Below are 12,683 nucleotides of genomic sequence, written 5' to 3' on the forward strand. Positions count from 1 at the left end.
TGACAACTAATCATTAATGTGATACTCAAGCTTTGTATCTATCATCTATCTCCTCTGTTTGCTGCCACCTATAATCTGGTATATGTTTGCTGCCACCTATGTGACCATTGCACAATGTTGCTATTTATCTATATTGGGACCACACTGAGGTTAACTGCATGTTTTATATCATATGTATATACTATATTACTGCTTGATCTTTTGAATTAACCTCTCCTCTATTATATACATATGTACTGTACCGCTTAGCTTCTAATAACATTGCTTGCATGTTTAAACTATGTGATGGGCTTCTAAAGGCTAGTCTGTAGTACCCATGGTAACCAGTACTTAGCATTGGACTCGTTGTTAACCATGACCAGTCTGTATCCAGCCTCGGTAATATCAACAGTACTGGTAACGTACACAATTTAATTACCATAGATCTCATCAGTAATGGGAAGTGATGTACGTGATAGGCTAAAAATATATTTCTTTTGTAGTGTTTTATATGCACTGTGACATTTGGAATATAGGGCCATGGTCGGTGGGCAAACTTTTTTTTTTTGGCCTAAGCTTATTTAGGGTTCATGTTGCCAACCATGTGTCACCTCATTCATTTTGGTGACACATGGTGACAGAGCTATGAAAATACAGCTTAAAATCAAGGCTTTTGAAACATCTTACATACAAATACTTTGTGCTTTTCGCTAAAAAAATTTAATACACTTTTTTGCAAAAAAATTGGGAAAAAAGTCAACCTAAGTTCTTAAAAATTTTGTGTCGGTTTGGCTTGGGCTACACACAGGTTTTTGTTTAGCTTTATGTAAAATTTTTCAATCTATTTATGTAGATTAATTTTTTAAGGTGACTTTAACGTTTATTCATTTTTTTCCTGTAATGTTATTTATAATTTGGATTATCAAATCTAATTATTACTTCAAGTAAGTTGATACTTCATGCGTGTACAGTAACTTAACTATCGTAAATTGGTTCTAATAAAATTTGCTAATATGATAAAAAATTTCTCATGATGTTTAAAACTAAAATGACATATATTGTTGATTGTGGACTTTTTTTTGCACTAGGTGATGGATGGCCAAGCACCCCCTCTGCCACGGAAAACCAGCACATCGGTTATGTCAAGAAGGTCCGTAGAATCCCCAGTCATAACACGCGATTCCTTGCCAACGTTTCATGAACCCTTATCCCCTCGTCCAGTTGATTCCGGGATCTACAGCGGAAGTGAGACTTCATTGAAAGATATAGGTGAACTGCCCAATCCGATAACAAAAACCGACACAGATTTGAATGGGTCGCTATCGGTGCCAATCCCAGCGGCTTGTCAACAAGATCATGCTACTCCAACAAAGAGAATTCCACCCCCTGTTCCATCCAGACCAAAAAAGCCAGATCACAGCTAGTGAAGTGAATTATTAGTAATGAATTGTCAAACAGTGTAGCAACAATTGTTAGAAAAATATTCCTATTGTATAATCTGTTGAGTAGTCTCTCACTATTTGTACTGATATCAATGCAATGCATTTGCTTCATGTTTTTTTTCAGATCTAAATTCAATTTTATGAATCTAAATAATTGTTGTGTATTTCCAAAGATGTAGTGCAATGGATCTATAAGAATAGAATATTTTTGAGTGGGTAGGTGAATGTAGTGTATATTGGGTTGTATCAGATTTAAGTGTTTGTTCAGACTTTTTCACACATTTGATCAATGCATCCATTTCTTCCCTGCTGCTGGAAGTTAAACAGTGCTACTTTATGAGAAAAACTATGGTCGAATATTGTCTGTTTTATCTGGCAGACAAAATTTGATAGTGTTTGGACACATTTAGCAGAAATTGGTGAATACATCAAGTGATCATAAAAACTATGATCAAATATTGTCTGATTCTGACAGATGCAATCTGATAGGGTTTGAAAACATTTAGCAGAATTATTGAACACATCAAGTAAACTTAAAAACTATAATAAAAGTTTATCTGACAGACATAATCTGATAGTGTTTGAACACATTTAGCAGAAATTATTGAACACATCAAGTGATCATAAAAAAGTATGATCAAATATTGTCTGATTCTGACAGACGCAATCTGATAGGGTTTAAACACATTTAGCATAAATTATTGAAAACATCAAGTAAACTTAAAAACTATGATAAAAGTTTGTCTAATTTATCTAACAGACAAAATCTGATAGTGTTTTAACATATTTAGCAGAAAACACATCAAGTGATCATAAAAGTTATGATCAAATATTTTCTGATTCTGACAGACACAATCTGATAGGATTTGAGCACACTTAGCAGTGTATCTTTTATCATTGTAGTGTCTGAAACAGACTGTTTTGATGGTATCAGAAGATAAAATAAAAGATCAAAATATGATGTAAGCCAACATGACATTGCAGGAATTATTTGTAAATTTTAATTACAAAGTAGTCATTAAAGGAACAAAAAATAAATGTAATCTGTAATAAATAAATCTCACTGCTTATATTTTTTTTAATTGATAATTATGATTATTAATATTATGATGATTCTGGTAATTATTATTGTTGTGTGTGTTGACTCATTTGTACATATTTGTTATATTTGTAAACTTTTTCTTATGGCATTGTCTTTTGTATAATGTATCTTTATATAATAATAATTTTCATACTATAGTATAAGCAACAAAAGCATTGTGTTTTTATATTATTGGATTATAAAAATAATTTACATCATAAATGTGAAATTACCCAACGTAGACTGATCAGTTGTCCTTTAACTGATCCTCAATTATATTAAAGGTGATAGGTCATCATGAATATCAATCAATCAATTTCCATATATATTTACATGGTCAAGGCTGGCTTGTTAGTTGTTTCCATCGAGGCACGTACCATTCCACAATAGGGTGTGCCACTGTAGACTGTCCAGCTCGTTGCAGTGACCCCTTTTGTGGAAGTCTTTTAAAAACCCCAGTTTGCACTTCCATTAGGAGAATTTTTTTTTTTTTTTTTGTTAACATGGTTAGCAGTCTACATCATTTAAGGGGTCAATTACCACATTGTGGAATGGTACACTCCTAGTTGCATGGCCTATTAAATCAGGTAGTCTGCGTTTTGTATGTCACTATGAAAAAACAACAATGCTGTTGATACAAATTTAATTTATTGTTACTATTATCTTTTGAAACTGTTGCATGTTACCAGTTTTTATAACAGTTTAATAATTTTTCATTTTTTTATTTACTTTATTAAATAGTGCCTTATGTAATGTATCAAACCTATATTAAATTTAGTTTTCCCACCACAACATAATATATTCATAAAATTATGAAATAAATAGTTGTAAGTTTTTGGTTACTTTTGTATTACTTTTATTGCTATAAATGTTGATATAATTAGGAATTTTGTTACCTATTTTGTATATAGATAACTGAGATAACAACAAATAATTTAGATTAATATAAGCAGATTATCAATTTTAATATTATATTATAGAATAATATTGATATTCATAATATATGAAAATAATAAGTATAATTAACAATTCTATTATTATTATTAATATGTATATATTCCATGTTATTTTTGCTTAGAAAAACAGATATTATTTTTAATCAAGTGGAAAGCTTAAAGTAGAAATTAAATTTTGTAGGTACAGTATATAAATTATAGAGGTATTTTCAGGGATGTAAGAAATTTAGCAATTATGTGTATTATAGTTATATATAGTCATGGTGTAATGTCATCATGACTGTATCTAGGAATGTCACAAGTTTTTTTTTTCAAATAAGATTTAATAGACAGGATAGAACTTCAGAGGGCAAATAAAATGGTTGAACCCAATGCTCATTTCCAGATGCTCTACTTCAGGACCATTTGTAATGTGAATGAAGTCTTGTGTTCACTAAATGTATAGACAGTAAAACCTCTTTAAAAACATAATTTCTGCTTCAAAAATAATATTCAATATTTGAATATTCTATACTGTATATTTAAGTTATTAACTTTAAATTGTGAATCAAATTGAGAAAATAAATTTTCTTGTGTATTAAACAAACTGTACACGTAATGCTTATAATCCTTGCATAGACCCTTTAGATTGGCTGGTAATCAATTTAAAGAGTTTTATAGTAAAAAGGCTGTCAGTTAAAAAAAATATATATTTTTTAGATAGTTGTCTGATTTGGTTCTTATAAATCAGCATTTAAATATTAGTTTAAGGTTTTTTAATATTTTACTTTCATGTTTCTAAGTGAATACATTTTACTGAATGATGTGACTTAAAAACTCATTTTTTTTTTATATGTTGTAAACTTCTAATTTCTTTAATAAATAAAGCCTGCAACGAAATATTCGGTATGTAGTTGCTCATGGTGGATTCTATCAGTAGCATATCTATGGGATTTTGCAGGAGCCAAACACCCCCACCCCCTTCCAAAAAAAAATGCTAGTGTGCCCCCGTTTTTACTCTCATTGGAAATTGGAAGCAAAGGCATTACGCTTTGTAAGTAGCCACTGGATTCATGAGACAATACTTGCAAGGAAAAATTTTATAATGTTTAGCTTAGTACCACACACTTTGTTCATCTGCCCTCTACTCTTCCCTCAATTCTGCCTTGGTTTCAGTACTAAGACAGCTTATAACAAACTATTTTCTAAAATCACAGGATTCTAAAAAAAAAGTCTTTATTTGCAGGACAAATTGGATTTCAGTGTAATATAAGATAGTTCATATCGTGTACCAGTTTTTCTATTTTTAGAAAAAGTCAGTTTCAGTACACAAGGACAATAGTCGAACCACAATGGCCTTCCATACATTTCTGTCCGGCAAAACTGCCTTGAGGTAAGCTACAGTACTTCCAGTCAATGTATTTTTAAAAGGTCATTGGATAAAGATCTTATTGTATAGTTACATCCCAGGTCAACGATAGTGTTCCTGTTTTCCTTTTCCGTGTTTTCGAGTTCAATGCATGAGGCCTATACAAGTTCTTCATTTTCTAGAACAGAATTATGTTGTCCTTAAATTAATCTTGTAAAGCATTCTGGAAAGTTCTCCAATATTTGTGCCGCAATGGTAAATTCATACCTCCATTAAATAGGCCTACTAATTTCTGTATACATTCAGCCATCTCAATACCTCTCTGGTAGTAGGCCAGTAAAGTAAAATTTGTGTTAAAGTGTTGTTAATACAGTAATGTGATTTTTGTATTACAGTATAAGGTTATGTAACAAGAGGATTTTTGCCCTTGCCAATAAAAGCCGCATTTATGTACTTTTATTTTGTTTTTTTAAACATGTGAAGTATAAAATGGTTTTATTGTGTGTTATAGGTAATATTTCTTGATTGCTTAATGATTCTTATGTTGATAATGTTTTTGTAGAATTGTTCATTTTAAGTTTGTTTGTTTGTTTGTTTTAATTCTGAGTCCCTATGAGTACCAGTGTGACTCTTTATTTGTTATATAAATGTGTTTGTTTTTTTATACTAACCAAACCCGTTTCTTTTTAATCTTACTGTATATAATGTGTTGTACAAGTAGTAATGGATTACTAAAGTGTGTTCTTCGCGTCTTTCAAGCATTTTATACAAAATTGAAAGCTGGAATTTATTAATATTTTTGCCTAAAAAAGTGGTAAATATGTTAAATATGTTTTATATCTTTAAATGTAGTGTTTAAATTTAAATACCCTCAATCCTCAAAGTATTGTATCATTATGGAAGCTGGGATAGTCAGTAGAATTAAAAGTTCATGCCAGTTATTAATTATAAAATGTTCACATAAATCTAATTAGCAATCTTAATTTGTTAGGAGGTCATCTGTAACTTTTATGTTTTCAGAATGGTATATTTGTACAGTTAGCTTTTTAAATATGAAAAAAAAAGAAAGAAAATAAGCCTATAAATTCTCGTCTAAAAAAACCCTGTCTCGACTAGCAATTCATTTGACAAAAATAGGACATGCCTAAATATAGTCATGATATTATGCACATCATGAAGAAATTTCGCTCGGCGGACTATCACAGTAATTCTATTATGATGTCCATTATCATTTTTGCCAGACATCCGCAAAATCTCTTCAGCTTTCATAATTTAATTTTTATTTCAGTGATTTTTATATATATATATTTCCAAGTAATATTTTAATATCAAAATAAATTCATTTTTTTTTCAGAGTTTACTTTTCATATGTTGATAATCAAATAAGTGAGGTAGAAAAAGTGAAATGGAATTATTGAATAATCCTCAACAAGTCTAGTTTTGATGCGTGTATATTTTTGTGCTTATAAAGTGTTAGTAAGAGCATAATCTTGTTGTAAATAATTATTTCAATATTTTACATTAAATGTGGCTAATGCAATAACAGACATGGTTTGATTCCTTGTTGTACAACGTGTGTCTTCAGCAACATTTGGATTTATTTGGTGTAAACACCAAGGTTAGCCAAGGACTAGAAAGTCTAGAAGACTTATTTCCAGTGGGGTCCTTCTGGTGGCGATTGGTAAGTACACCAGTAGACAATCCCCAACTCTTTCCGAAGAGTATCCTGCGTTCTTTAACATGCACATAGGACCAACGGCTTAAATATCTTATCTGAAAGACGGTGTGCTATTGTAACTTGTATTTCAGCCCTCCAGCTGAAACGCAAGGAGAGGCAGCGATGGGAATTGAACCAGGGACCTAGAGACCTCCACGGTTCAGCACACACACAGTGGCTACCACCAGATCAGCCAACTTAGCGAAGCTGTTCTCTATCGTTGAACTTCTGCCTGGATTGGAGGTTCAGTAGAAATACATGAAATTGTTTGGGCAAACTCCAATATGCGATTAATGAACGTTAATTATTCCAAGATTTTCTGTCTTCGTCTGGCCTTGATAGAACAAAAATTTAGAAATACTGTACTGTATTCTTCAAAGGTTGTTTCATTCATTTAGGGTCTGTTGAACATTTTCAAGGTTGGACCAGTGATGTAACGCGCCAAGGCCCCAGCCTTTGGGATATTATCAGCATTTTCTTTTTAATGAGCACTGCACACCAAAATACACCCAAATACCCCTGGGGATCTAGATTCTTCATTAAGCCGCTGGGGTGGGCATAAAAATCAAAGAGCAAAAGTGAATTTTTCATTTTAACACTGAGGGCCGCACTTAAACTTTGGTGTTTCCAGCGTGCTTCTAAAAACCTCCAAGTCTGCTTTTACGCCACATTATTTTCGGTTTTAATGTTATTTTTTACATACGATCGGTATTTTGGAGGGCCGCACATATAGGGTTTTCATTCATTTTCGTCGGCCGCAAGATCGCTGTCAGGCACATTTCAGTTAAAACCAAATGTAATCTACCATTAAGTTATTAGCTCTTAATTTCTATGGAAAAATAGATCCAGAAAAATTTACTTTCATCGTGAATTAACAGATGCATAAATTATTTAATTTTTATTGGCTAAAGCCCCTCTCTCACCTAGGTTTATTTCACCTAAGAGTCGCACGATTTCTACGAGTTAAAAACTTGTGATCTTTGGAAAGGACCTATACAAGTTTATCACGTGTTAGCTACGAGTTATGTACGAATTATGCTGAGCAGAGCACCGAGTTAACCACAAGATTATTACGAGCGTAACAAGTTTGTACAGAATAAGATACGAGTTAGGTACGAGCCAACTCAGTGCGCTCGTACTTGTTTCGGGGTGCTCGCATCAAACTCGTAGATGACAAAACCACCGAGGAGTACTACAAGTTATCTACTCGTGGCGCTAATTTTTAACATGTTCAAAATTAGCACTACGAGTAGGTAAGAGTTCTCCCCGAGTTTGTTGAGTTAGCAACTCGGCAAACTCTTGTAACTCGTATGCTGGAAAAACCCCTTGTGGGAGAGAGGCTTTAGTCAATGGCTTTTTGTAACTCTGCCACAGATCAGCAAAAACTGAATTGGACGTTGACTTGATTGTATGCTAAGTTGTTCATTGTCTTGATTGCATTGCTAACTTATTGATTGGTTTTTTAAAATTTTTATTGGCTTTTTATCTGTCTTTTTTTAATGTTTCTTACTGTATTTTGATTGCAAGCTCACAGGTTTGCCCTCTGTAATTGATGCGAGTGTGTTTTTATACCGAAATAACAAACAAATGAAAATAAAATAATTTATATATTATATTCCAGGTTTGCCAAACAAAATAATAACTTAATTTTTGTAACTAATAATATCATTAGTCTTGGTATACTGCATACCCTTTAAATTTCTAGCATATGTACTATGTGGAAGTCAAAATTTTTATTTATATTTTCATTCCTTAATTGTTTTGTGGCAGAACCATGTCTCAAAATCAAAATATGGTTGAAATGTTATGGTTACACTGCCAAGTGTAGGGTATACAGTACAGTACTAATGTTTTCATTAATACTTAGTGGCACAGAACACATTAAAAAGAACAAGGAAGTCATTATTGTATATTTTAAATTCTAATTCTTCAAAAATTCCCATCATGACATGAGACGACAGACATTGAAAATTGATTGTCTTACTGTACTTGTTACAAGATTTGTTTTCAAATTTTGAAAACCTTTACGCAGGGGTGGCACCAGTACCCCATCAGGAAGGAAGCCAGTCATTTTGTTGTGAAAACATTTTTACAGTTTAAGACTGCCATTTTGGGACTAGGGGTGCCTATTCTTAAAATTGCACCAACCATGGTGTGGCTGAGAACCCCCTGTCGGTAAACTTTGACCTTTTATTGGGGAGTCTGGCGCCGCCACTGCTTTTAACCTTGGTGATCAGCTACTGTACATAAAAAGACCTTCAGTTATAGCAAGTATACAGGACATGTAATAACACATTGTATGTACAAACACTCAGACATCAGTAAGACACTCCTACAGTACATTATCACCACACCCCCCCCCCCCAACCTTATCATCCTTGCAAATGAGAGATTAAATAAAACAAATTGGGACAGGCATTCATTGTATGAATAATTTGCAGAGAAAAACCAAATGGAAACTATTTAGGGATTGTCTACACAGTTCTATGATCATAGCGACATAAAGTGGCAATTCCGATTACAACAGAATTTACATGAATTATTCTGTGTCCTTTAAACATCATTTTATGATGTCTTCTTGGTTTAATAAAACAACAGTATAACTTTTTGGTTTAAGGGCTCTCAGATAATTTCAAGTGTGAATAGCCATCACACACAAATTTATATTTAGAACTGATAATATAGGCTGTCTCTTATACACATCTGACGGTGCGCTTTTGTAACTTGTATTTCAGCCCTCCAGCTGAAACACAAGGACAAGCAGGGACTGTCTCTTATACACATCTAGATGTGTATAAGAGACAGGTATACAGTACAGTACTAATGTTTTCATTAATACTTAGTGGCACAGAACACATTAAAAAGAACAAGGAAGTCATTATTGTATATTTTAAATTCTAATTCTTCAAAAATTCCCATCATGACATGAGACGACATTGACATTGAAAATTGATTGTCTTACTGTACTTGTTACAAGATTTGTTTTCAAATTTTGAAAACCTTTACGCAGGGGTGGCACCAGTACCCCATCAGGAAGGAAGCCAGTCATTTTGTTGTGAAAACATTTTTACAGTTTAAGACTGCCATTTTGGGACTAGGGGTGCCTATTCTTAAAATTGCACCAACCATGGTGTGGCTGAGAACCCCCTGTCGGTAAACTTTGACCTTTTATTGGGGAGTCTGGCGCCGCCACTGCTTTTAACCTTGGTGATCAGCTACTGTACATAAAAAGACCTTCAGTTATAGCAAGTATACAGGACATGTAATAACACATTGTATGTACAAACACTCAGACATCAGTAAGACACTCCTACAGTACATTATCACCACCCCCCCCCCCAAAAGCCTTATCATCCTTGCAAATGAGAGATTAAATAAAACAAATTGGGACAGGCATTCATTGTATGAATAATTTGCAGAGAAAAACCAAATGGAAACTATTTAGGGATTGTCTACACAGTTCTATGATCATAGCGACATAAAGTGGCAATTACAACAGAATTTACATAATTATTCTGTGTCCTTTAAACATCATTTTATGATGTCTTCTTGGTTTAATAAAACAACAGTATAACTTTTTGGTTTAAGGGCTCTCAGATAATTTCAAGTGTGAATAGCCATCACACACAAATTTATATTTAGAACTGATAATATAGGTAAGTGTGAATAGTTACCACACACACACAGATTAGTGTAAATAGCATCACACAGATATGTACTGTTTTACACCTGATGCCTGTTTGCCACAAGTAAGATTTTTTAATTGTAGTCACAATTATAACGATTATAGGCCTAAATTTTTTAACTGATAAGCGAGTCAATTCTAGAAACGCTTGCATATTCAATACATCTCAAACCCACACAATAAATAAGAATAGGTGAATGAAGCTTACAAAACATTGCAGAGGATTCATATAAAGGCCTTAAAAAATGTTGTGTTACGCAAACCTGCCCGCCCAACCCAAAATACGGAATATCTAGGGTAATTTTTTCTTCTTTTTTGGCAGAAATACATTTTCTTTACCGAGAAGCCCAAAATACTTGTATGAAGTTTTAACGGCTACAGTATATTACCAGGTATTCATACTGCAACTATGGATTTCAGTCCTATGGCTTCTTAACGAAAATATATGGGGTGAGTGATAGTGGGAAATAACTATAGAATAAGCTCTACAGTAAAAATAAAATCCTGATCAAACCCTAATTTCCAAATGTTGCTGTACTTGGCGAACACAACATATTTATGGCCTAATAAAAAATTATAATTAATTCATACTTCAAATAAGATCATTTAAGTAAAGACATGCCTGTTGTCAAATTGATTTAAAAATATGCATTCAATAAACTCTTTTATAAACAATTTTAAATACTGTAGTATTTTGCACTGTATTACATTATTATCATGATCATTTTGTCAACTGTCAAAAAAAATAAGGGAAAGTTAAAATTCAGATACACAACATTGTTTTTTGATAATCAAAAATTATACACTTGAATCAGTAATTTTCACAATTATCAACACTGCCACAATGTATACAAAATAGCATCATTGTTCTACAAATGAACTAACACAAAATAGTTTGCAGTCCGAGATAATTAGTTTAGCATGAGCTGCAGCTGTTGTTGTGAACTCTTTTGTTACATAGCAAATATACAAATAAACTTAACAGATACAGAAATAAAATTTTCAATTTCACAAACTGTTTTGTGTTAGTTTGTGGCGTAATCTATGATATTCTTTTAAGCATGGTGGAGGAGCTTGCATACCAACACACTAAATCTAATATCATAGTAATTTGTGTATACTCTAACTTGAGAATGGATAGAACGTGCAAATTTCTTAGGAATAGGAAAGAGTACATATTGAATTGTTGATAATTGTGAAAACCACTCAAAAATTTGTTGATAATACCATAGTTTATTAAATAGAAGCCCATTCCCTTAAACACAAAATCGGATAACTTTGGGTGTGGGCTGATAGCCAGTACTGTACAGGGCCTGAAGTCAAAGTGCAAGGTACAGTACATCTAGTTCAGAGGCTTCACAAAGAGTCCCAGGTAGCCAAATAGGCCTAGATAGCGATTTGATGCACTTGGTTAACTGTACCTTCAGAATTGTAATTTGAGGGGGAAGCTGAGATTAGGAGTGGCCTTGTATGCAAGAAACTATAGTAATATCACATAATTAAATTTAGCTAATCCAGTAGTCGTAGTACAAATGAATCAGGAGATTGGTTCCAATTGATTGATCTTGTCTTGTAAATCCACTGTAATTATTTCTTTTAGAATTTCCCACACTTGTAAGCATTAAATGAAATGATTCTGTTGCCAAATTCAAAAATCCTAGTCTTTCCATAGAAACAGGTCGTTGGATGGTCCAGCTGAAATTCAAACATAAAAAGAGCAAGACAAGTTAGTGGAGTGAAAGAAGACGTAAATTGTTAACCGGATGTCAGTACCGTACTTACTCGCCTTCAGCAAAATAATACTCGCCTTCTCGGTATCAACATCAAAACTAAAATCTGTTCTACAATACTGTAAATACTCGCTCCATTTTCCCCCATCAAGGTGATAGAACAAAATACGATGAAAACATCTGTCACACACAATTTGTTTTTGTAAATTTTTGGCATTAACATTTATCAAAACCAAGGCACATATTTTCTTGCAGAAAGTAGGCACTTCAAACAATCTTTGGAATCTGTTAAGTATTTCATATTCAGTAAACAAATACTGATATTTTGTATATATTGCACAAGATAATTTTTTTTCTATATTCTATCAATAGCACCTTATAGCAACTTATTCCACAATTCCAAATAATAAAAACATTCAGGGCAAAAATTGGATATCGATGATCATTTTACAAAACATACGGTTATACCGCCTTGTTCCTTTTAAAAACGACACAAGAAAACATTTCAAAATCGCGTATTGAACTCCATAATTCACTCAGTAATAACAAATATTGCACCATTGGTAAATACTTCTTGATATAAACAAAAAACTGATGTGTAAAAAGCAATTTCAAGAGGAATCAATTTCTCCTTGACATATCTCACCTGCAAGTGAAAAATGTGAGGTAACTGTATTATCAAAACAGTATCCTTTCCATCATTGGCAAGTTCAAAAAATCACCTTTCATGCTGCCATTAAATTGG

At 32.8% G+C, this 12,683-nt stretch overlaps 1 protein-coding gene and 1 long non-coding RNA gene across 2 annotated transcripts in view; both read left to right on the top strand.

Moving 5' to 3' along the window:
* LOC117116478 (dedicator of cytokinesis protein 3-like) overlaps positions 1–6,351 on the top strand; it is a 97,313-nt gene extending 90,962 nt beyond the window's left edge. The window contains exon 49 of the mRNA XM_033260536.1: positions 1,068–6,351. Within this exon, the coding sequence (XP_033116427.1) occupies positions 1,068–1,403 (336 nt within the window). The 3' untranslated portion in view covers positions 1,404–6,351. The remainder of the gene's footprint in view (positions 1–1,067) is intronic.
* A 1,499-nt stretch (positions 6,352–7,850) lies between these two features.
* Positions 7,851–10,630, top strand: LOC117116455. The gene is made up of 2 exons (XR_004446751.1): positions 7,851–8,352; positions 9,329–10,630. It is a non-coding gene; the product is annotated as an uncharacterized LOC117116455 (long non-coding RNA).
* The last annotated feature ends 2,053 nt before the right edge of the window (positions 10,631–12,683 follow it).

The sequence above is a fragment of the Anneissia japonica genome, unplaced genomic scaffold (genome assembly GCF_011630105.1).
Source record: "Anneissia japonica isolate Jap-2015-1 unplaced genomic scaffold, ASM1163010v1 scaffold263_len647688_cov178, whole genome shotgun sequence".
Lineage (NCBI taxonomy): Eukaryota > Metazoa > Echinodermata > Crinoidea > Comatulida > Comatulidae > Anneissia > Anneissia japonica.